General features: G+C 49.4%; 2 protein-coding genes across 10 annotated transcripts; one reads left to right on the top strand and one right to left on the bottom strand.

Annotated features, from left to right (window-relative positions):
• The first annotated feature begins 195 nt into the window (after nucleotides 1-195).
• On the top strand, nucleotides 196-18,858 carry LOC101158946 (glutamine-rich protein 2). Of its 9 annotated transcripts, none has more exons than XM_023957300.1 (22): nucleotides 199-562; nucleotides 2,355-2,429; nucleotides 2,822-2,914; nucleotides 4,319-4,429; nucleotides 6,188-6,256; nucleotides 6,355-6,465; nucleotides 7,699-7,843; nucleotides 8,480-8,556; nucleotides 8,627-8,727; nucleotides 8,869-8,965; nucleotides 9,069-9,356; nucleotides 9,457-9,573; nucleotides 9,764-9,832; nucleotides 11,293-11,457; nucleotides 11,583-11,701; nucleotides 11,888-11,953; nucleotides 12,030-12,122; nucleotides 13,383-13,533; nucleotides 14,071-14,170; nucleotides 14,669-14,800; nucleotides 14,887-15,055; nucleotides 18,433-18,858. In XM_023957300.1, exons 1-21 carry the CDS (start codon nucleotides 257-259, stop codon nucleotides 15,018-15,020), a joined length of 2,619 nt encoding a protein of 872 aa, XP_023813068.1. In that variant the 5' UTR covers nucleotides 199-256; the 3' UTR covers nucleotides 15,021-15,055; nucleotides 18,433-18,858. The 9 variants fall into 9 exon arrangements, with proteins under 9 accessions (XP_023813072.1, XP_023813073.1, XP_023813074.1 ...); XM_023957302.1 differs by having other exon boundaries at nucleotides 14,077-14,170; XM_023957303.1 differs by having other exon boundaries at nucleotides 2,846-2,914.
• LOC101164154 (UBA-like domain-containing protein 2) lies at nucleotides 16,304-24,559 on the bottom strand. The gene is made up of 3 exons (XM_023957309.1): nucleotides 23,637-24,559; nucleotides 18,514-18,567; nucleotides 16,304-17,137 (listed from the first exon to the last, which is right to left on the bottom strand). Exons 1-3 carry the CDS (start codon nucleotides 23,916-23,918, stop codon nucleotides 16,784-16,786), a joined length of 690 nt encoding a protein of 229 aa, XP_023813077.1. The 5' UTR covers nucleotides 23,919-24,559; the 3' UTR covers nucleotides 16,304-16,783.
• Nucleotides 24,560-25,418: the final 859 nt, after the last annotated feature.

Consider the following 25,418-nt stretch of genomic DNA (forward strand, 5'->3'; position numbering starts at 1 on the left):
GGCGTGAGGGGCAACTACGATTTAGAAATTTCAGACGAAAGGGGTAAAAATTATCATTGATTAGAACTTAAATTTTGACTAATGGTTCTTTAAATGCTTCTACTACGAAGTGTTACACCAAAGAAATCTATTTATTCCCGGTATGAAATTTTATTGTGAAAGATATTCTATTGGCTTCCGGTAAAAACGATTAGCTAACCTCCGCAGGTTCCAATTTTCTTTTGAAAAATATTGAATTCAACAAACAACCTCCAACATGTCGGAAAGAAGCATTTCCCTACATGAGCTGTTAAATCTGTCCATCGGGCCGCCTCGGATGAGCTCGGTGAACTTCGGCGCTCTGCACGCGCTCCTCCTCGCGGTGCTGAAGGAGCTGGGTATCCAGGAGCAGACGAGCCCGTGGAGGGACTCTTCTCCCCGCAGCAAAGCGGAGGAGTTCTCCGCTCAGACCCAGGAGGAGGAGGAGGAGGAGGAAGGGGACTCGCACCTCCAGCGGCATGGATGGGAGGCGCGCGCGGGCCTTCCGTCCAGCATCCAGAGCCTGGAGGACGGCGTGTCGGAGGTGAGGAGCACCTGGACACCTCAGAAGCAGCGCGTTACTCTAGTAACGCCAGTCCTGTTTTACTGAGTACACGTTAAATAACGATTACAGGAAGCAACAACACAACAGGAACACAAAAAAGGCTTGTTTTTTTTAAACTGTAATTATTATTGTGTTGTTGGCATGTAGTTCAAATGCATTTATTTTGACATCATTTTTGTTTTATAAACCTCAAACCTAAAAATGTTTTATTTATTTTTTATGACCTAAATTAGTTGTGTTTCGCCTTTAGGTTCTTTTCCATAGACCAAAGCGTCTCAAACCTGAGGGTTTTTGTGAAAAATACAGACAAAACCAGCAAACCTCCAGCCACAGCTGCACACATGAATTCCTGTCCGTTACCGGTGTTTGTCTTATCTTTTTATTTCTTAGGTGATCTTCTGACTCCTACATGTCAAATGTTCAGGAGATCTTCTTTAGATCTTCGGTTCTGCTTCTGCAGTAACTCAGATTTAGGGATTACTTTTACAGACCATAAGTAATCTGTTACAACTGAATGATTGTGGCTGTTTTCTGGAGAGGGAACTGGAAGGATGGGTCCCCCATCCTGGTGCATTTTGGGAGCTCAAGCTGGTTAAACTGTGTTTCTTGATCAGTCTGGTTCTGTTTAAACGGAGCAACTTTTGTTTTGATGTTTAAAGCGATCCGTGAGATCAAACTGATCCGGTAACAGGATTCTACCGTGGTTCTGTGTCACAAAGAAAGCTCTGTCCTTCTAAGCTGCCTCACATGCTCCTCCTCCTCCTCCTCTTCCTGTGGCTGAGACATTTCAACGCGGCGCTAAGCTGCTGATGACAGGACGCACAAAGGAGACGGGCGCCGCCCTGACATCTCCAATGACCTCCGTGTTCCTGTCAGGCCAACAGAGAAGTTTTCCTCTGGAGAACACGACTGCGGCCTCTGAGCTCCACGGTTTGTGGTTTGATGCCCCGGGTCGGGCCTGCTGTCCTCCTGCTGCTCCATGTGACAGGAGGGGGGGGGGGGTAATTAGTCCCCCGCAGAGAGAGCTGTCAGTGATGAATGCCTCTCAGGTGAAGGGCCCGGGGCAGGCGAGGCTTTCAGAGGCCCGTCTGAATCATTCATGGACGCTCTCCCTCTGTTGGCTTCACCGCGGCGAGGTGACCCGGCATGTCCTCGCCCGCCGGTGCTCGCCACATGTCACGGACCGGAGCCTCGGGTTCAACCGCCCCTCTGTCGAGCTTTGGGCCTACAGTGAGAGCCCCCCCCCCCCCCCCCCCCCCCAGCTGATGCTGTTTATGATCCATTTAATGAGTGACTGTTTCACCTGAGAGGAGATCTGAACTATTAACAGGCCTGTTGCCTTGACTTAAACATGTCATAAAGTTAAAGACTCATTTATGCAAAAGGATTTTTAAAGTTTTATCAGCAGTAAAAAACATAAACTCTTAAAAACCTTTTTGATTAAATACGAAAACCTTTGAGACTCCTTCCTTGGTTATAAATTATTAGAGATGGTGGTAAATGAGGTTAAACCGTGTAGGTCTGCACTCATTAACCTGCTGTGAGTCATCGGGCCCCAGCCGAGAACAGAGAGGCTGCGGGGGGCCGCTACGCATCATTTCCTGTCCGGCCAGCCCCTCCCTTCACGGCTCAGGAATGTCCGTGGCTCCTCGATCGAACGTTTGTTCTGCAGGCAGACCTCCATAAACGCTCGGGGTCACAGGTCACGGGGGCCACGCCCCTTTCACATGTAAAATGCACATCCTGAACGATCCTGTCTGTTCTCCGTCAGGCAATGGCGCTCATCCAGGAGCTGAGGACGCAAAAAGAGGAGCTGAGGACGCAGGTGGAGGCGCTCCAGCAGCAGGTGAGGCGGCGCCAGGAAACCAGACCCTCCTCCTGACGGTCACCCTTATGAAACATCAGCAAACGTCACAGAAGGAAAACTAAAACATTAAAACAGCATCCGCAACATGAATTCAGTTTAATTTTTAACATTTGAGCATAAAAATCCAGGTGTTTTTGAAAACATCACCAAGGTTAAATGAAGGTTAAAACCTTCTGCAGCTGCTTCTTCCCAAAAAAGACTACAGCATAGATTTAATTCAGGCGCATTTGTGTAGAAAAAGTTGATTGGAGTCAAAATGACAGAACTTGTCGTTTAAACAAACATGGTCACGCAGCGTTTTTATTCATCTTCTTAAAAAAATGTGGGAACCCAGTAAAAATGTGGTTTTGTTCCGTTGTGTGTTTGTGTAGATAATGTCTCCGTCTCCTCCTCAGATGGATGGAGGAGAAGCCGAGGAATTGAGGAAGTGCTGCCACCGTGTGGAGGCGCTGGAGGAGGACCTGGTGAGCGTCGGAAAGACTTTTTTCCTCCGTTTGATCCACTTTAACCGTTTCCCAATTCAAAAAAAAAGTGTGAACAGAAGATTGTAAATTTGTTGAACGGTGGATAATTTGGATATAAGAAGATGAAGGATGAGTTAGAACTGTTTCTGCTGTTTCTGCGGAGCGGGTCTCCCTTGGGGGGTCCTGGCTCGTACCTGGGGTTGGGGCGGGGGGATGCCCGGAACTCCTGGGTGGTGGTGGGGTGCTCGTCTGGGGCTGTGGGCGTCCTTCTCCGGTGGGGCCCTGCGTTGGGTTCTCCCGGCGCGGCGGGGGGGCTGCTCTCCTGGTTGGGCTGGGGCGGCGCTCTCTTTCCCTCCGTGCCTCCCTGGCCTCTGGCTCCGGGGGCCTTGCGGCGGTCCTGCTGGCCCTGGCCTGGGTGGCGGGCTTGGTCGCCCGGGCGGCGGTTGTTCCCTGCCGGTTCCCGTGTGGCGTTGGGGGGATTCCGGCTGCCGCTGCTGGTGCGGTGGGGGTCTTGGGGTGGGGATGGCTGGGCACTGTCCCTCCTTCTTTTCACGTTCCACCATCCATTTTAGAAGAACATAAACACTCACCTGAGCACAGGTGTTAGCTCAACAGACTGAATGACTGAGATATTTCACACTAGTTGGTTTTAAGGCATAAGTATGCGTGTGAACACTATCTGTTTTGTGTACATGTCGACAGGTGGACATTTTTGCAACTAACAGGTGTGTTTATAACATTTGAGTGTGTGTGTGGACAGGCTCCGCCCTTTTTTTTCTTCTTTTTTTTTACTACGTTTGAACCTTACCATAATGATTAACAACCAGTAAACTTGTTGCTGTATGCTGCTTCATGGTCTTATCCCCCTTCCCCTTCTATTATCACCCCTAACCCCCCTCTCTCTAACGTCCCTCTCTCTTCTTCCCCTCTTTCCTTTTCCGTCCGGTCCAACACCAAAGATTTTCAGACATGATTGAAATTAATAAAGTTTGGCCTCAATTACAAAAGGGGTTTATTCAGACATACCTTTGGTTTGTCTGAAGATTAATAACCCCTCTTGTTAAAGTAAAATATGTCCAACACAAGAGGCCCTCAGCTCTCATCTGACTGCCCAGCTGTTGGACAGGACAAGTTAAAAAAAAAAAAAAAAAAAAAAAAGAACTGTTTCTGCTGCACACGGGGAGTGAGGAAGAACCGACACCGTGCATCTGAACATCCGTCCTGCTGCTCACATGTTCTCTGCAGGAGCCGGGAGAACTTCCTGTGTTCTCATGTCACAGAGCTGTTTGGATCCGTCTGTAGTTCTGTTTTCAGCAGCAGCAGCAGCAGCTGTGTGTGAAGGAGCTCCAGACTTTGCAGGAGGAGATGTTTCAGGTTGAGTCTGGTGTGTCTTTGTTGTGGCAGAAGTCCCTGAGAGGCGCCTTCCAGAGCTTTCCGGACCAGGAGCAGATGAGTCATGTGACCAGAGACGCCATGCAGTCGGTGCTGCTGAGTGACAGAGGACACCTCCAGCAGGTGAGACACGCCTCCTGCAGGGAGACACGCCTCCTACAGGTGAGACACGCCTCCTACAGGTGAGACACGCCTCCTGCAGGCGAGACACGCCTCCTGCAGGCGAGACACGCCTCCTGCATGCGAGACACGCCTCCTGCAGGCGAGACACGCCTCCTGCAGGCGAGACACGCCTCCTGCAGGTGAGACACGCCTCCTGCAGGTGAGACACGCCTCCTGCAGGGGAGACACGCCTCCTGCAGGTGAGACACGCCTCCTGCAGGTGAGACACGCCTCCTGCAGGGGAGACACGCCTCCTGCAGGTGAGGCACGCCTCTCCTGCAGGTGAGGCAGGCCTCCTGCAGGTGAGACACGCCCCCTGCAGGTGAAGCACGCCTCCAGCAGGTGAGGCACGCCTCCTGCAGGTGAGACACACCCTCTGCAGGTGAGACACACCCTCTGCAGATGAGGCACGCCCCTTGCAGGTGAGGCACACCTCCTGCAGGCGCTGCTGCCATGAAGATGACCAGTATGAAGGTAATAATGTGTCTAAATGGACGAGCTTGTAATATAGAATGTGAGAACTTGCTCACCAAAAATCTGCATCAGTGTGTAAAAATCTTCTGCTGTGAACTGATAAATTCCCATTTGCATGTGTTTATTTAGAGTTACGACTTCAAATCTGCGATTCCAACTGCTCAAATGTGTTTCTGCGTGTGCTCCTATATGCTGGCGCAAACCACAAATGCGCTACAACTGCGCTCTGAATTCTGACACAGTCCTTGCGAGAAACTTGTGTCAAAACTGATCTGTGTCCGATAATGGAAGTGGGGGAGGGTGTTTAGAGGAGGCGGGGTCAACCAATCAGAGTGCAGCACTCAGAAGATTAGGTAAAGTTAGAAAGGTCTTCACAGATTCAGCTCTGGCTCTATTGTCTTGCTACAACAAAGAAGATTTTTCCTTTTGACGGCACGTTGGCAGCCGTCTCGCTGCATGTCTGCATTTAAAGCAAGAAGACATCATTTCTTATTAAAAGGCAGGAAAAAAATGACTTTTTTCTTTAGAAATGCATTTGTGGTTCACTCTCTGTGTTAATACAAATTGATTGAGAGACTTGCTGTCACATTTGAACGTCTATCAGAAGAGTTATTAAAGCAGGAAGTCTGAATCTGTGAAGACCTTTCTAACTTTACGAAATCCTCTGAGTCCTGCACTCTGATTGGTTGACTCCGCCTCCTCTAACCCGCCCTCCCCGCCTACTTCCATTATCGGACACAGATCAGTTTTGACACACGTTTCTCGCAAGGAATGTGTCAGAATTCAGAGCGCAGTGTAGCGCATTTGTGATTTGCGCCAGCAGATTGATGCAGAAACACATTTGAGCAGTTGGAATCACAGATTTGATGTTGTAACTCTAAATGAACACATGCAAATGGGAATTTGTCAGTTCACAGCAGAAAATTTTACACACAGCTGCAGATTTTTGGTGCACAAGTTCTCACATTCTGTTTTACAAGTTCTCACATCAAATCTACAAGCTCGTCTATTTAGACACATTATGGCCTTCATAGACCAGGAATCTTCATTTGAATGGGCTGATGGTCTCACATGCTTTGCTGAGCTCTGCTCCTCGTGGAGTCAAAATGACAGAACTTGTCGTTTAAACAAACATGGTCATGCGGCGTTTTTATTCATCTTCTTAAAAAAATGTGGGAACCCAGTAAAAATGTGGTTTTGTCCCGTTGTGTGTTTGTGTAGATAATGTCTCCGTCTCCTCTTTAGATGGTTGGAGGAGAAGCCGAGGAGTTGAAGAAGTGCTGCCACCGTGTGGAGGCGCTGGAGGAGGACCTGGTGAGCAGCAGCAGCTGCAGCAGCTGTGTGTGAAGGAGCTCCAGACTTTGCAGGAGGAGATGTTTCAGGTTGAGTCTGGTGTGTCTTTGTTGTGGCAGAAGTCCCTGAGAGGCGCCTTCCAGAGCTTTCCGGACCAGGAGCAGATGAGTCGCGTGACCAGAGACGCCATGCAAACGGTGCTGCTGAGTGACAGAGGACACCTCCAGCAGGTGAGACACGCCTCCTGCAGGGAGACACGCCTCCTACAGGTGAGACACGCCTCCAGCAGGTGAGACACGCCTCCTGCAGGGAGACACGCCTCCTACAGGTGAGACACGCCTCCTGCAGGTGAGACACGCCTCCTGCAGGCGACACACGCCTCCTGCAGGTGAGGCACGCCTCCTGCAGGAGAGACACGCCTCCTGCAGGTGAGACACGCCTCCTGCAGGCGAGACACGCCTCCTGCAGGTGAGGCACGCCTCCTGCAGGAGAGACACGCCTCCTGCAGGCGAGGCACGCCTCCAGCTGGTGAGACACGCCTCCTGCAGGTGAGACACGCCTCCTGCAGGGAGACACGCCTCCTGCAGGTGTGACACGCCTCCTGCAGGCGAGGCACGCCTCCAGCTGGTGAGACACGCCTCCTGCAGGTGAGACACGCCTCCAGCTGGTGAGACACGCCTCCAGCTGGTGAGACACGCCTCCTGCAGGCGAGGCACGCCTCCAGCTGGTGAGACACGCCTCCTGCAGGCGAGGCACGCCTCCAGCTGGTGAGACACGCCTCCAGCTGGTGAGACACGCCTCCAGCTGGTGAGACACGCCTCCAGCTGGTGAGACACGCCTCCTGCAGGCGAGACACGCCTCCTGCAGGCGAGACACGCCTCCTGCAGGCGAGGCACGCCTCCAGCTGGTGAGACACGCCTCCTGCAGGTGAGACACGCCTCCAGCTGGTGAGACACGCCTCCTGCAGGCGAGGCACGCCTCCAGCTGGTGAGACACGCCTCCTGCAGGCGAGGCACGCCTCCAGCTGGTGAGACACGCCTCCAGCTGGTGAGACACGCCTCCAGCTGGTGAGACACGCCTCCAGCTGGTGAGACACGCCTCCTGCAGGCGAGACACGCCTCCTGCAGGCGAGACACGCCTCCTGCAGGCGAGGCACGCCTCCTGCAGGCGCTGCAGCCATGGAGATGACCAGGAATCTTCATTTGAATAGGCTGAAGGTCTCTATGCTGATCTCTGCTCCTTGTTGGAGGAGGTCTTTGTCATTCTTCCTCCTCAAAACGGAAGGTTGTGACATTTTGACCTCCAGAGTCGTCGTTGGTGATTGAAGTGAAGCAGAGAATTGAGCTGGAACTCAAATCAGACTCCCACATCTTTGTTGTGTTTCGGTGGAGGTCCTCCTCCCCCCCTCGCTGGAGGAGAGATTTTCAAACCAAACAGCAGATCAGATGGCTTCTCCCCCGCAGAGCGGTACCGGCGCCGATGCGGCGGAGGCTTCGAGGACCGTCGGCCTTCAGCAGGAGAAGTTCAACGAGCTGGAGGCTCGCGTCGCTGCTCTGGAGGAGGATCAGACCCAGCTGGCCGAGCTCAGAGAGCTGCTCGCTGACCGAGGTGAGCGTTCTTCAGCTTCCTGTCAAGTGATAAACTGACCCATCAGATGCCTCAATGAAAGTAGGCGGTCATGTGTCAAACGTCCGAAGCGTTTGATCGACAGATTCTCCCGAGCCCTTAGAAACGCAGAATCTTACCGACGATTTCTGGTTCCAACATGGCGACGGAAACGGCTTCATTTAGCTGGAGCCGCAAGTCAACCATTTTCGATGAATGACATCACGCTCGCAAGTCCAGTTCCATCATACAGTCAATGGTCAGAGAGCATCTGAACGCGCTCAGACCGAAGGCGTCCTCAAGGCAAAATGTCAAATGAATCATTTAAAGTCTTATGAATAGAAATATAAACAAAGGATTCAGTCTGTCTGTTTAACATTTTATGACAAATGACAGCAATCAATGACTTGAATCCACCAAAAACTACAATTCCCAGAGTTCCACCCTCCACATTTGGTATCATTGAAAAGCCCCAAATGTCCTCTGTAGAAACAAAAGGAGATAGTTTAGACATTCAGGTTTAGAAGGTAGATCTGCATTTCTGCTCATCAGGAGGATAAACTGATCACCTCCTTCAAAATGAGGAGGTGCTCAGTGAGTCTGCTGCTATAAGGCATAAACGTGTTCTTGGTTGTTCAGGAAACCCGGAGCAGCTGATGGAGGAGCTGAACCAGCAGAGAGCTTTGATCGAGAGTCTGATGAGCGAACAAGAGAAGGTGAGGCGGGCTTTAGGACGGCTCCTCGCCGTCTGCTCCGCTTGTGACGGCGTGACGTCTCTGCCCGCAGCTGGAACACCTGGAGGAGGGCGCCTTCGAGGAGGCCTCGGATGGCGTGGATGCAGACGGCGGAGCTCTCCGTGAGCTCAAACTGCAGGTGTCACATCTCAGGTAAAGACATGCAGCAGCAGTCACGGCGTCAGAACCTCTCCACCTGTTCTCCTTTCAGCTTCCGTTTGGACTCCACGTGACGTCTCTGCTCTTTGAGATCAAGCTGGTTTGTTGGCATGTTCTTCTCCTGTTGCTGTCCAGGAAGTGTGTTCATCAGCTGGAGGAGGACATGAAGCTTCTGAGGGACAGACAGGACCAGTGTGAGGAGACGGCAGCCGAGCAGAACCTGCAGGAGCAGGTCCGTTCTCTGCAGCGGGCCTCACCCCGTAGGGATGTTTTTACAGGCCGGAACGTTCCGCCCTAACCTCAGTTCTTCATGCTCTCCTCCTGCGCGACCTCAGCTGGATGACCTGCAGGCCATGTTGGAGGACTTCATCCTGTCCCTGACCTCCCACCTGTCCGGCAGCCTGCAGGACGACGCCGGACCGGACCGGACCCAAAGCCAGGAGTCCAATCAAAGCGCCAAGAGATCAGCCTTCACAGCCAAAACCGTAAAGGTTTGCAGAGAGCTCCGCCTTCTGTTCCAGCGCTACGAGCACCTGCAGGAGTCTGTGAAGATGCTGATGGGTGGAGGCGGGGCGCCGCCGAGGGACAGAGATCCGGACAGAGTGGATCCAGAGGGCGGTCAGGTCAGAACCACGGAGGTCGTCCTTCTGCAGCCTCTGCTCATAGCCAGAGCAGGCGGAGACTTCCAGAGGAGTGACGGGAACATTTCCGTTTCTTCCCAAGGTGCAGCTGAACGACGTGCAGAGGAGCGTCCTCCACCTCCAGGCAGACTGCGAGAAGCTGCAGGAGGCGACGGCGCTCCTGCACGACGACAGCAGGCGGAAACACGAACGCATCGAGGTAAACGAGGCCTTCATGCCCGCGTGGTTTCTTCAGAACTGCTGCGCTCACGGCTTACTTTCAACACTTTAGATCACGCTGTCTTATTTAATGAACCCTTCAGATTAAAAGCCTCTTCAGTGGAGTTTACACAGTCCTTCTCCTCGAGTTTAACCCTTCACATCAATAATGACAGCCTTCATCTCTGCAGGAGCTCTTCAAGATGACGGAGGAGCTGAGCGTCAGGAAGGCCGACAAGCAGATGGTGGAAGATGAAATCGTACGTTCAAAGATGCGAAGCACTAATGTTAGCGCAGCATCACATACGTTTGTTTCATCCCAAATTCATGAAAAAGATGGGAGGGATGGGAGCTCTTCTGTTGTTTTCGTCTCCATAGCAACCACTTTGTTTTTTGGTCGCCTGGAGACGACGAACTGGTCTGTGTAATTTTTAAAAGAATTAGCCAAAGTAAACTTTGGATTTCCTTGGCAACAGAGGTTTGTTGTCAACCACGCCCACATTCCTAATTTAGTCATATCCTATTGATGAAGACTCTGGGAAACAAAACAAATAAACATGCAGCATTTTTCCAACAAACAGCTTCCCAATGATGCTCGAGGAGTTGGGAGGCGATAGATTAATTTTCCCTAGGAGGAGGTAGGTTTGTAGAGGATCCTACAGGCCTGTGTGCCAATTCCCAGCCATCCAGTGACCTGGATTTTAAAAGCAATTCAGGCACCAGGCTCACTACTTTTTTCTTTTAAACGGCAGATATGACGTCATCGATTTCAAGAAGTTATTTGTGAGTCCACTGTCTTCTGAAGATAAAAACGTTGATGGTTTGTTTAAAAAATACATTTAAATACATTTTTTTTTGGCAAAAATTGTTCTGATGCAATGCATTCTGGTCAATATTCGCCAATCTAGTGAGCATCAATCCACACTGGTTTTTCGCAGAGACTTCTGGGAAATTTCTAGGGCGCTCGATTTGGAAATTGTAGATTCGGAACAGCAACAGAAAAAGGAAAACGCACTATATAGTGAGTAGGGAAGGTATTTGGGCACAACCCAGGTTACCTTTGACCTCTACTTGAAGGTCAAAGGTAAAATAAAACGTCAGTTGTGGTTGTAGACGTTATCTGGTGGCATTTGGGTGAAATTCTGTGAAGATCGCCCAAACACAAGTTTTTCTTGTACCAATATTTAGCGCTACTATGCAAAATATAGGCCTTTACTATACCCAATTTTCACCGGGTACTAGGTGTGCAAATGTTGGTCAGTCTTTGAGTTTTCTTGCTCAAAGGGAGCGCCAACAAAGAAGAATTGCAAAATTGATCTGGACCTGCTGCTGCGGGACAGAAGGCCCCTCACTTTACATAGATGCGTGTAAAATGCTCAAAAAGCAGAAATGGGTGACACAAATGGAGGGGGGGTTGTGCAAAAACAGCTGTGCTGCTGCTGCTCATTTAGAAATGTTGTCTGACGCCTGAGGGGAGACATGACCTGCGCTAGAGTCATAGCGGACGCCAGGAAAACGTCTAAAAATGAAAGAGAGGCTGAAAAATGCAGGGTTGTGTCTAGAAATGAAGCTGCTACCTCTGGTCTGATGGACTCCGTGGCGGTCAGAGCTTCAGGAAGACCCCTATTTTTGAATCTGAAGGGTCTAAACCACCACAGACTTTATGTTCGGACGTTCGGTTTCCTCGCCGCCTTTACATTCACAGCTGTCGATCCTGCAGGAAGCAGATAAAACGGCTCTGGAGAACAAGGTGAGCCGGCTGCAGTTCGACGCCACCATGGAGCAGCTGAACGCCATGTTCCACGAGCTGCTGAACAAAGTGACGGACCAGGAGCAGGACTGGCACAGCGTCATGGACAAACTGTCCTCAGAGATGGACTGTAAGGTAGGCAGGAGGGGAGGAAGCTGCAGCGTCCTCCTCCATCGTGTTCAGTTAGAGTCCAGATCGGAAAGACCTTTGTGAAAAACCCAAAAAAGAAGCAGGAAATGATGCTTCTGACGTTCCTGCAGCTCAACAGGATGGAGCTGGACTCCATGAAGAAGCAGCTGGAGGACCGCTGGAGGAACATCTTCAAGACGCTGCAGGCCCAGGAAGCTCCGGAGGCCGACGACGCCGCCGCCCTGAGGAAGTGAGTCTCTACTGCTGGAGACGGTCTGCATGGTGCTTGAACGTCTCTGCAGCGAGAAGCTGTGTGAAGCCTCAGGCTGTTTCCAGCTCTGTCAATCTGCAGAAATGATGTTGAGATGGTTTCACTTGAGCTGTTCTCATCTGCTTGTCAAAATAAAAGCCTAAAGAGAGACTGTGCTTCCTGCAGGCAGCTTGTGGAGCGGTTCCACTGCTTGTCGTGTGACCGGCCCGTCCTGAAGCGCTTCCCCAGCGCGTGAGTCCAGATCTCCGCACAGCGGTGGTTCCGGTCTGAGCTGCCTCTAACTCTGCTTCTGTTTTCGGCTATAAAGCGCCATGGTGACGCTCCCATCCTTCTCGCCGTTTCCCTCCCGGAAGTCCAGGCGCATCCACCCGGCGGAGGCGTTGCGTCAGCAGTACAGAAGGTAAGACCCGCAGCATCGCCGCATACTGATGCCCCAGTATGGAGTCACAGTTATGCCACAGCGGTGCACACAAAACTTTAGAAATTACAAATGAAAATATTCAATATTTGCTTTCAAAAACTTTTTCTTTTTAGCTTCAATCAGTATTTTTGCAGAACACCACAAGCTTATCAAACTTTTTGTTTTGTGGGGGAAATTTAGGGAATTATTTTTAATAAATACTAGCCAAATTGTTATCTTTTAAACAGCAATTGTAAAAATGTGCAACTTCAAGATAATTTTTTCTTCAAGCTAATGTTTTCGCTTGCGTTGTGTGTCATCTGGCTTTCTTCCTATCTTGGATTTTGCTCACATTAGTTTCAGTTTAGCGTGACAAAACCGCCATCAAACAGCTGCTGATTGGTCCAGATTCTAACCAATCAAATCGCGGCATTTATCTAACATAGTCTTCTACTGAGGCTCAGAAGCTGAACCAGCTCTTTTTACCCTTGATTTTGTCTTTTTAGATGAAGAAAATTTCATTTTTAATCATTTTAACAATAATCCATAATTTTTTTTTTTATCATTGATTAATTTTTATTTAGTCAGATTTGGGAATTTATGGCTGAGGATCTCCTGAAACTGTAAAAAAAATACTTTTTGAAAGCAAAGACTTTTTTTTTAAAGCAGATATTTAATATTGTAATGTGCAATTTAAAAAGTTTTGTGTGAAGCGTGGTGGCATAATATCCCTCCACTCCCCAGCGCTTGCGCTCCGTCTGCTGCGACTAAGCCGCTTTCCCCACCGCAGCCGCGCGCCAGAACCCGGCCAACGCGGCTTCAGGGTGGCCTGCTTAGGCTGGAGGAGGGCGGAGCTTCAGAGGACGTACGCCGCTGTGTGCAGGCAGATCCAGAGCTTAGAGAGGCTGAGGAATCTGAACCAGAACAGGCAGAACCCCAGCAGGAGCGCTGAGTCAGGGCCAGTCAGGGCAGAGGACAGCCACCCCACACAGCCCCCCTACTGTCAGACCTGTGACATCACCGTGGCCGGGCCTGCGAGGTCATGAGTGAAGTCAAAGATAATAAAGACACTGATAGAAACGGTTCTGGTGGTCTTAACTGGACCTCATTACTGTGTCCAGAAATCAGACAGATGCATGTCCTACAGCTCTGTAGAAGGTGAGAAAAGTCTGAGAGGTTCCTGTGATTCGGGCTGCGGAGAGCTTTGGGGAGCGGGCGGAGCAGAGCGGCGCCCTCACGGCTTATTCTGTGTCCGAGCAGCGAGCGGATCCCCGAGCTGGTGGAGTACGGACGCATGCTGATGTCCAGGAACTGCGGCGGGAGTCACACCAGCACCTCCACGCTGCCGCGCCGCAGCTGCCCGCCGCACGCCAAGCTCCACGGCCTGGCCGAGGCCGACGGCGCCGGTCAGGTAGAGACGGGCAGAGTGGACGCCGTCTGTCCCCGAAAACGGGTCCGAACCCAGAAGCAGATGTTCAGAACGTCAGACGGAAAACAGGCCCACTAGAAACCATAGAAACCAGCCGAAAATGCTTCAAATAAAAACGGGATGAGGAAGAATACGGAGCCCCTAAAGGGACAAAATTTAGAGAAAAAAAAACAATTTAAGTTAAAAAACACAAACTAACTGGTGGGCACCCATTAGTTTAGGTTTTTTATTATAAATTGTTTTTCTTTCTTCAGCGCCCTTTAGGGGCTCCGTACTAATCGCTAAGAAGTGTTTTCTTAAACCAAGATGATTTTGTTATTTACAAAATTTTCTGGAAAAGATTATTTTTCTTGCAAAACAGAAAATAAAACATCCTCAGATGTTTGAGTCAAAGCTCTGCCAAACTTTTACCAAATTTTAGTTGATTTGGGAGAAAACATAAAAAAAGCAACAAAAATCTGTTGTTTGGACCGTTTCCAGGTGATTTATTTTTTATCCTTTTTTTTTTCCCCCGTGCGGTCGGAGGTGGACATCATCGGAGAGGACGGACGGTTGTACCGAGGTCGTCTGGACCTGAGGAGCCCAGACTCCAAACTGCCCACAATTGCCCCCAAAGACGGTGAGTCCGGATGGGGCGGTGCGTCTTCTGAAAGCAGGAGGGGCATTTAAAGCCCGACTATAGGATCACTAAAAGCGTGGTCGACCTTCGGCTACAGGATTTCATTTAGTTCTTACATTTTAAGGTTTTTCTAAACCAAAAAAGAAGTCCCTTCCTGCAAAACCTGGACTGAATTGATGGATATTTAGGGATATGGATCCACAAATAATGAAATAAATGCTGGATTTAACTGGATTAAATAATCTCAAGGTTTTTTTTCGGACACAAAACTTTAAATACCAGAAAACTTGAACAGCTGTTCATTCGTGACAGTTTAAAGAAATGATCTTTTCATGAGGTTTTCTTCAGATTTGATTCAGGTTTTTTTTTTCTCAGTTTCTCCTGATCATTTATGTTGTTCTGGTTGGTCAGCAGGTCATCTGTAAAGCGTCCCACTGGACTCTAACCCCGCCCCCAAAATGCGACAGATTCAGTGCTTTCACCTTTTTTCTGTCTCAGGTGCACACCGGACTAAAGACAGGGCCAAGAGCTCCGCCTCCTTGAGACCGGTACCGTCCCCTGAGGGGGGGCAGACCAGTCCAGTTGAGCAGCCGGCCCACAGCGCCAGGAGCCCACAGTTCAGCCGCTCAGGTGAGTCCGGGCTCACAGGTGCTTACCCGCCTCTGTCTGAACACTGGAGAAAGCGGCGGGTCACATTGCCCCCCTCCCCCCTCCAGCCTCCAGCTGCTCTGGCCGGGATTGGCCCGTCTCGGCTCTGGGATGCTGCACGCCTCAGAGCTCCATCACTCAGGCCTCCGCCGCCGTGAGCAGCCTGGATCCTCGGGGCGGCAGCGCGCCGCTCAACCTGTAGGGGGCGACGCTGAGCTCCACAGGGTTCAGCCTGAGGTAAGCGGAAAGCTGCGGGGTCCGACTGCACCGACACTCTGCTCCAGAACTGACACTAAACTGGGTTCACACGCTTTGATCTTCTAGATTAATAAGTGCAGGTGAAGCAAAACCCAGGAGCCCCTTCAGCCAGTGGGCGGAGCCTGATCCGTCATCAGAGCGTGACTCATTTTTCTGCACTCCTCTGTTGAGCCGTCAGACCTGCATGCAGCCGGACGGCGTTACGCAATGTTAGAAGTTCCTGGCAGCGAGCAGCAGAACTGAACATCCTGTTCACAGAAACGAGGTTGCGGGAGGCCCACGAGGCGCCGCTGTGACCACGGTGACGGTCTGCTGTCGAGGAACTGGTCCTGCTGGCAGAGCAGGAGCTCGGAGATCTTTATGGAAACGCCTCTGCATGAGCAGACAGTGACAGGCCTACAACTAACTTCTATCATTTGACCTCCACTCCAGGTCAAACTGGGATGGATGCTGCGTTTACTTGCAGTCAGGAAAACAAGGCGCCGTAATGATCGGCGTGATGTAAAGCAGCTGTGAGGTCACAACAGTTTAGGTTTGAGCTTCATTTCCAAACATTCAACAGAAACTGTCCCGTTTCTACTGTGATTCTATTCAGCTTCTACAGAATTTAATGAAAATGGTGTTTTTAAAACGTCCCTGTAGCATTTTTCTGAAAAAAGAAAAAGATTAAAACTGCATTTCAGAGTTTTTCTTTATTCAAATTGTCGTGAATCAGGAGCAAATGCTGTTTGAAAAAGATCACATTTGTGACGTAGAAAACACGCTGGGCGGGGCCACAAGCTCCCTGCCCCGCCCCCTTTTCCGATGCATCCACTTGTAGACGATTAGATCCACGAACGTCTTTGTTTTCCTCGTCTGACCTGGAATCTGGCTCTAAACTGCACGGCTGCAGCTGCAAGCTAGCGGGAGAAAGCGTAAACAAAGAAATGATGGGAAATGAGGGCAGGCTTCCTCCATGCTAACAGTCCGCCACTCAAGAGGCGAATCTCTGATGAACTCTGCAGAAACGATGTCCTCGAACACCACACGGGTTGTTTGATTTGGGCTAAAAATGGCATCGTCGTGATTCAAAGACCCGCTTTGGAAACGGATCAAAAGACGATCGGAGCGGCGCCTTCGGGTTGAAACACGTCTGTGTAAAACGCCTCAAACGGGAGCAGACGTTCCTCCTCAGAGCAGACGTTCTTCCTCAGAGCAGACGTGTGGAGCCACGGAAACCCGGAGCGCTGAAGCTGGAAGTCTTTATTAGACGTGTAGGAGTGGCTGACAGGCGCCATCAAAACGCTGCAGGTTTATTGTTCCGTTTACAGACTCGTCGTCCAAACCTACAGGAGCTCCTTCACATTCCTGCACACGTCACATCTGTGAGACCCGTTCTGGTCGTTGCCGACCGAGCTTCGGGTCGGAACCCGAAGAACTCACATCAGCTGGAAAAGAAACAAAAAACAAAACAAACAAAAAAAAAAACTCCACAGCTCCAGATTGAGACAAACAGGAAGTTCAGTTCTGGATTTCTCTGCTGCTGCTGACGGACTTCCTGTCCGACCCGCCGCAGCAGCAGAAGTGAGGCACAGACGTGGGGGGGGGCGTTGACGGTCACATGGTTCCTCTCCTTTGTAAGTGCTGATAGTCACGGGGGTGCATGACCCCCCACCCCCCATGTTCTTCTGTGCATTAAGCCCCTCCCACCCGCCCCTCATGTCAGCCTCATCTCTGAGCGTGGACTGCAGAAACGACGGCGGGCTGCTGGGGGCCGGCGGGCTGAGTCACGGGGGGCCACAGTGGAGTCTGTTGCATGTGGTGGAAGTGGTGGTGCAGGTGGTGGCCCGTGGGGGACGACGGGGGCAGCCACGAGGGCTGGTGGCTGGGGGGCGAGGAGGCCCAGAAGGAGCCGAAACCCGACGTGGAGGAAGAGGAGGCGGCCGGTGGGGAGCACGCCATGGACGCCTGCGAAGGGGGGCCGCTGCCGCCGCCACACTCAGAAGCTCGCAGCTTGGAGAACATGGTGATGGCGTCCGGGAAGTTGGGCGGCGTGGCGGGGGTGTTCCTGGGGGTGCACATCTGTGAGAGGAAGAGAAGCAATCAGTCTGCAGCGAGGAAGAGTCAAAGAGAATGTTTCCTGACGTTTTACATCATCACTCCAGGCTCCAGCCTTCCTCAACCACAACATGTTTTTTTTATCCGTCTACGCTGAAGGAGCAGAAGGCGCCGTCCCTCCTCAGCGCCGTCAGACCCGTTCCCTCGTCTTCATCACACACAGTCCTAGTACTGTACTTTTCCACCGCCACGGAGAACCGGTTCTGCAACATTCAGTCTGTGATGCGATTTAACGGATCAGTAACTCCGCCCCCTGACTGATCCTTATCTGGTCTCTAAAATGATCTTCCACTGCAACTAGACAGAGTGGCCCCGCCCCCCTGGTGTTCCAAACAGGAAGGACCTGCATAGACTTCTATATAGAAATAAACGGCTGTTGCTCAGTCATAACCGTTCTTGCTCTAATGCCTTTTTTTAAATTCAAGTTCAAAACTGACCAATCAGAAGCCTGAATTAAAAGTGGGTGGAGCCTGCTGCCCCCAAGTCCAGCATTCAAAACCTTTGACAGGTTTAGTGTCAAACGTTTCAAGTGGTAGGGGCGTGGGCTTCCTACAAGCTCACTCCTGATTGGCCGGCGTGGTTGCCATAGAAAACGACGACTCGCTGCTTACTGACGTCCGGCTCCAACGTGGCGCCGACCACATTTTAAAAACTTTTAAAAAGGCGACAGAATTGACTTCATTTGGTTGGAGCTGGAAGTAAACCCTCTTCTATGGATGGTGTCACACTCAACGCCTCGCTCCAGTTCTCACATACACACAATGGGCTGGAGCCCCGCCCCAGCTGCCCCCCCCCCCCCCCCCCCCCCAACACAGGAAGTGCAAACAGTTGAGTCAGACCCGAGCGGATCCGTTGACCTCCTGCAGAAATGATGTCACCCAAAACAGAAACACATCCAACAGCTGACGCCTTGTTTCTGCCTCCTCCTCACCCCACACAAACGGGTCAACACCAGAACCAACACAGCCACAGCAGCGCCACATGTACCGACCCCCGTTCTGGGAGTTGTAGTCCCATGACCCCCATCTGAATGCAGCTGCATTCAGAACACGAAGCCCGGACGGGTCGGGAGTTTGGACCGCTTCCTGCTACTCTATAAACAAAGACAATCTTTTTTTTTTTTAGAGCCAATCATTTGTGCTTCTAAACCTGCTGGTAGCTTCAGTTTCAGTGTTCATGTGTCCACACTGACGAACATTCAGATCCAGATTTAAAACCTGATTTCAGCTGCTTCTTCCTGACACACGTATGTTTCGCAGTCCGCCTGTCGACGGGAGTCGGCATTCCTGCAGAGGAAGACGGGATCGAGTGTCGTGGAGGGGAGCTGGAAATGCATTTACCATCTGGTGGTGTCCCGGGACGTTGGCCTCCTGGAAGAAGGAGCTTAGCGCCGTCTGCAAGAGAGATGGAGACCAGTTCAGGAATGTTCCTCCGTCCTGTCAGCTTAAAGTCAACCAAAGTCTAAATATATAGAAATCTATTTCAAATTAAATATTTTTCAGGTCAAACATGTGAAGTTTCAGTAAACGACTGAATGTAAAACATTGTTTCTGCTCGGATGTTTTCCATGATGCGTTCAGGGGCTTTGGAAAGCAGAAATTCCCTGATTCCTGCTGCTTTTTAAATGGACTGAACCCATGAAAAATCAGATCCCAGTCTTTCTGCAATAAACCGCCTCAGGAGTCCGGCCTGACTTTTGGGTTTTGTTTTCATGAGCTTTGCCGAGTCGGCAGAAAGTGAGCCTAAGGCAGAGTTTTTCAACCTTTTTTGAGCCACGGCACACTTTAACCGTGACAAAATCCTGCGGCACACCAACATCCAAAATTTAAAAAAAAGGAGAAACTCATAGTCTGTATTGATCTACAGTCCCTCCACAATCTCACATTCATTTTTGTGATAATTGTGGCAGAAAAAGCTGGAAACTGCAGCTGTTTTTTCTAAAAGATGTAATAAAAGTTAAGTTAGAAGATTTAAAAACTGTTTGATGTGTTCGTTGTGGTTTTAGATGTCAAAGGAAGATTCATTGTGCGCTGAGACGCTGTTACTTTAACCCAATGCATCATGGGAGATGTAGTTCATTAATCCGCCGAACGCAGAGAGACTAGCATCTCTGAGCTTCATTGTTTTGTTCACTTGTTCCACGGTCTGACACCGGATTCTGTGGAAAGTTACACCACTAAAGACGAGCTTTAGCTGGTACTTTTGTTGGAACTGAGAGACTTTATGAGCAGAATCAGAACAAGGAAGTGAAGACTTTAACCACTTATGATTGGTCAGACTGATGACGTGATTAAGCCTCCAAGAATGATTGGTGGAGACAGTTAAAGGGGCGGGACTGTTCCTAAAACAGCTGACGCTGTACCGTCATTCTCCTCAAAATGTCTTTAATAGAATCAATTAAACACAAAAGAAAAGTATTTTATGATCTTTTATTTTCCTAACTACTCAGTGTTTTATCAGGGCCTGTTTGGATGAACACAGAGCTGAAATCCTGGAGATGGAAAATGTTTTTAGATCAGTTAATGAGGGCAATTTCCCGCGGCACACCTGGCCATCTCCCACGGCACACTAGTGTGGTTGAAAAACACTGCTGGGAAATTTCAAGAGTGAGCGGGCTGGGACTGTCCCCATGGCAACCGTGGTCCTGAACACTTCGTGACCTCAGGCTGGACGTAGAACAGGCGGCACCTGTCTTCTTCCACCTGAAAGGAAGCCTTCATCTTCATCATCATCATCATCATCATCTGTGGTGAGTTTGGTGTCTGTAACAGGAGCCGGTTGCTTGGTCGTTTACACGCTACAGAGAGCGTGTCATGCAGGAAGTGTGAGTGTTTTTACAGCACAGATTGTTCCTCACAGACACTTGAATGGACGCACCCCCCCCCAGGCAGTGCAGGAATGCCACGGTGACGCTGCTCTCTATGGTCTCACGTTTCCTGCCTGCGAGAAGGAGCCGCCATGTTCACTGTTAGAAAACGTCAGGTTGATCCTGAAGCTCCCGTCTGCGGCGTTTTGGTGCAAACATTGCGTTTGTGCGTCGGGTGCCAACTTCCTGTTTGGTTAACGGTTCTAGGCGTGTTCAGGCTCAAGGCGGAAGAATTGTTTTTCCCAGCAGAATCTGGGTGAAGGTTGAATTCCTGCGCCTCAACCGTTAGTGAAGAAATGTTCTGAGTTTCCTCTCAGCACTTTCACCAGAATGAGCCCTAACAGTGCTCCCAAAATCCCCCCCCCCTTTTGTCAGGAATCTGTTATGGAAAATCTTTAAGTCCTCATCTGACCTGAAGGTAGATCACCCCCCCCCCCACACACACACACACACACACACGGGTCCAGATGAACAGGATTTGACCCGCCGTGGATCCAGAGAAGATCCTAGGTTCAAGTAGAAGTAACGACTGTTCAGGAGCTGAACTACAGACGTCTGCGTTTGAACACTAAGTGTTGGTAAAAACCACACAAGTCTGAAATGGTTCCGACCACAAGTTCAACAGAGAGTTCTGAGACGGTGTTGCTGGTGACTTCAGGTCCATCTGCTCAGATCTTCTGGCTTAAGGTCACCAGCAACTCCGGGGGCCTGTTTCACAAAGGAGGTTCAACCAACTCTGAGGTCAAACCTGAACTCTGAGTTGGTCAATCGAGAGATTGACAACTCTGAGTTTTCAGTTTCAGAGCAGCTGATCCGCGTTAGATCAATCAACTCTGAGTGGACTGATTCGGAGGTGAGCGTGAGCACCGCGTCTATAAGAAGCCATTATCAATGGAGCGCAGATATCACGAGTCACCATGGCAACCGTGAAAACAAAGAGGTCTGCGTATTTTTCGCCAGCTGAACTTGACGTGCTGCTGCAGAGTTACAGTGAATATGAGCACAGATTCCAGAAGAAAAGCAACACCGCTGCATCTGCAAAACAGAGACAGTTAGCGTGGGAAAACATAGCTGTTCAAGTTAATGCCTAAGTTTGCATTTAAATCATTGTTATAAATATTGACTGTAATAACTTTTTAAATAGCGTAAGGTGTGAAATAAAAAATGGCTATATTTAGGTGTACTTTTGAAGTGTTATTCCTGGTGTAAATGCATGAAATGCTGCATAGTGTACAGAACCAATCTGGGGGGGAAAATGCATTTAACGTCGGTAATGTTTAGAGGAGTTTTTTGTTAACCTTCCCCTCTAGCAAACGTTGGTCATTTTAATATTAATACATGCAATTGTGTTTTTAAAAGTGAACTTTTGTCTACTGTTGAACCTTTCGCTGCGCAAAGACTTCCTTCTTTTCTCTCGTCTTTCCGACCGTGCGTGGTCAAAAGCGCAGGGGAGATTTCCTTCAGGGCCGAAGGGAATTCTCCTTCGGGGTTCACTTCCCGTTGGAAACCCTCAACCTCCAGAGCGGAATAAGAATGACTCCAAAACAGTTATTCTGGGAATGACACCTTCTCCGTCCTCCTCATCCGTGCTCACCCCACCCCCCCCATCTGCACCTGCAATCGCCCCCCCCCCCCCATCTGCACCTGCACTCGCACCCCGCTCAGCACACACACACTGCAACACTACCCCTGTATTGATCAAGTGGTATAGGTTTATATGGGATTAAGAAAGTAAGCAGTGCTAGAAAATTGTGTTTCCAAAAAGTAATTGTTACATTAATCTAATTCAATGTCCCTGATTTCATTTTCATGTAGATGCAATCCTGCAGGAATTAAAAGAACATGGCAGCAGCTAAAAATGAAGTATAAAAACATAATTCAATCAGGTATAATGTGAGCATGTCATGGATGTAGGCTTTGTTGACAATATTTGACATATGAAACATCTACATAGCAAGACCTAATGTTGTTTTCATTTTGTATATGTAATTGACTGCAACGAAAAACGGTAACGCTCAAACAAAAACGTATGGGGAAATGACAAAACATCGAGTCTAGGTCTCAAAATCCTCGCACGACGTAAATGTAATTCTCTACGAATTAATGCAGCCTCCTCGTCTATTGGGTAATCCAAAAAAGGACAAGCCATTCTTGTCACTTAGATCGCGTGACGGAAATGTGGGCAATGAAGGTTGAAGCGAAATATAGTGCTTCGTCTTTAAAAAGGGGAGGGGACCGGCAGAAACTTCGAGTTTGGAGAATAAAACCTGCTCCCGACCAGGTTAGGTTCACAGCATAAGTAACCATGGATACTGACTCCGAGTAAAAGTTAACTCTCTTTCAGAAACGGGTTTGACTTACTCTGCTTTCTCTTGTTTGACAAACCTCCGATTCTGAAACGGAAAACCCAGGGTTTCCCTGATTTCAGGGTTTATGAACTCAGAGTTTACACTTAACCTCCTTTGTGAAACAGGCCCCAGATCACCCGGTTCTGAGATTTCAAAAAATAAAAACACGTTTCCTCATGTCAGTGTTTGGAAACAATCCAGCAAATCTGCCGACTTCCTGTTTCGACCTGACTGAACAGCTGAGACGTTTGGGTCTGGCGCCACACATGTCCAGAGTCTGCAGAACCAGAACCCACAGAAACCTGCCGCAGATGAAGGAGCTGCCGACTCGCCGCTGGCCGGAGGAACCGGTGGGACGGAAACCAAACCCTCCAAACGTGAACCAGTCTGGAGGTTCCTGCAACATCTTCAGGTGTGTCAGCAGCTTCCTGGACGTTCAGTCTGCCTCTGGAGCAGAGCAGGGCTGTAGATATCAGCTGTTATCAGGCGGCTGCTGCGTTTTTGTCCTCCAAATGAAATCTGATGCTCTGTTCCTGTGTTTGACCACAAACCTCCTTGTTTTGCTGCTGATTACTAGTTTGTGTCTGAAGACTCTCTGTCCTCCAGGTCATGTTATCGCAGGAATTGCACCGACAACCCCACAGAGCAGCAGCACCCTTCCGATAAAGGGCTGCTGCTCACGTGACTTCTGCTTATTGAACTTCATGTCCAAACCCTCTGAAGCTCCAGCAGCGGTTCGGACGGACGAGCAGAACTTGAGGTCCATCTGAGGACCAGAACCCCCAAGAAGGTGAAGGAGTTCACGCCGCCTCGAACCACAACAGCTGGAAGGGTGAATCTCTTAATCAGCCTACAATTAACCGAGCGGCGGTGGATTAAAGTCACGCGGTGACTTCCTTATCCGCTTCCGGAGGCGCGAGCTCGGATCGACTGAAGCTCGTCCTGCTGATCCGGGCCGTCAGAGCCAGAACTGCCGGACTCTGGGTCAGTCAGAGAAGCGGGGTTCCGCCAGAGTCTGGGTTCTTCTGGTGGCGGCGTTCAGAGGAGCGAGGCGAAGGAATGTAAACAAAAGCGGCCATGATTGACGGAAGCGCCGCGTCCCCGAGCTGCTAGCTGTGCTAACGCTAGCTGCGGGAGGAGCGCGTGGCCGCGGTCCGAAACATCCACAACAACAACACCCTTACATTTGTTTAAAAGCTACGAGTAGGAGAGTCGTTCGCGCGTGGGAGCGTGTCCGGCGCCCACTCACCTCAAACTGCCAGTGGGCCGCCTGCAGGAGCTGCTTCGCCTGATCCGCGGCGCAGCCCGCCGTCAAAACAAACTGGTTGATCATCACTTGATGCCGGAGTTCGTCCATATTCACCGACATAGCTGCGTCCCCCGCAACGCCAAGCTGCGTTTGTATTAAAAAAAAAAATAAATAAAAAAACAAAAGCAAAATAAACTTGTCCCCTCGAATCAACCAGAGGTGATCTCCGCCTGACTGTCCGCCTCCTGCCGCAGCCTTCAGCAGCAACAACAATATTTTCATGTCACCACCAACAACAAAGGAAACCTCGAAGCTGATTGGTCCGCGGCGGAGCGAGGCTGTAGTAAAACACGCTGATTGGCTACTGTAGAAAAGAGTTTAAACTGAGGGTGCGTTCGTTTTGTTGTTGTTGTGGCACATCATTTAAGGGAGGAGTAGAACAGAAAAGCGAGTAAACCGGTTATCCGCCCTCGGCAGTTGTCCGATGTAATGACACACGCGCCGTTCTTCACGTCCGTTAGGATGACGTCACTGTTTGGTTTATTTAGCGTGAATTCATAGAGTTGATTGGCTGATTTTTTTTCCTGACAGATTTGTAAACTGCGCAAAGGTAAACACAGCCCACAGATAAAGAACAAGACTTATGAGCAATTATACTTGTGTGTTTTAACTTATGTTTCGTTTTTTTCTAATTGGAAAAAGTTTTTACTATTATATCATCAAAAAATACGACGTATTCTTTATTAATTATTTTCTTTTATTTATGTACTTTCAGTAAGTTTCCTGCCAGGGGACTGCAGATGAAAATTAACCTAGGGCTGAAATATGGCTTATTTTCACATGTTATTTAATTTTTTATTGTTATGCCATGTTAATCTCTTTATAGTTAAATGCTCAAATTAACACTATTTTGTATTACCCAAAAAAATGGTTTGGAAAAAAATAAAATAAAAAATCACAGTTTCTTTACGCATTTCACATCAACATGAATAAAAACAGTTTTTTAATAGATAATTTTGAGGTTTCTGTACCAACACGGTACTTTTGTTGCAGCTTTCTCATTTCAGCTAAAATATTCCACCCAAAGATGACAATGAGCTTCAGTTCTTGAAAGCTTTTGTTTCCGTTTGAAACGTGATCATCTTGTGTCTTCACGCTCCTGCAGCGCTCTCCTCCTCATGGAGCGGCACTAATCTTCCTATCATGTGAGAGCTCATCTTCAGCTCCTGCCAGCCGACTGAATAATTCAGCAGGTGAGCACACACTGCTCCAGCACACGGCATGGTCACATGGTCAAATGCGCTGTTTCCACTGGAATGATGGACCGATCATTTTTTGCTGACATCACATTTGTGTCGTGATGGTATAGTTGTTGACATGATTGTAAAATAAAACTATACCGTGTCTCAATCCAAATGTTGTTTTCCACTAAAAACAATTTTATGATGCATGAGTGGATTTGATCAACATCTTGCCTAAGACAGATCAATCTGGTTGGATAAACTGACCACGTCCATTAATCATTACACCCCAACCATCTAATATTTTAATGACTTTGGGTCAAAACGCTGAAGGTGAAGTTCTAAAGCAGGTCCGCTTTAGCAGAAGCAACAACAGGTGAGTTTCTCCTCCAAACAATCTTTTCTTTCTTGGAAGAACAGAGGAGAAAGCTGAAGAGGAGGAGAGTCCAGATGTTTGGTGAACTTTGGCGCCCTCTTGTGTTCATCAACAACATCTGCTAACAAACCCATTTTCCTGAAACATTTTGGAATCTTTCTCTGC

Source organism: Oryzias latipes, chromosome 8, assembly GCF_002234675.1.
Source record: "Oryzias latipes chromosome 8, ASM223467v1".
Classification (NCBI taxonomy): Eukaryota; Metazoa; Chordata; class Actinopteri; order Beloniformes; family Adrianichthyidae; genus Oryzias; species Oryzias latipes.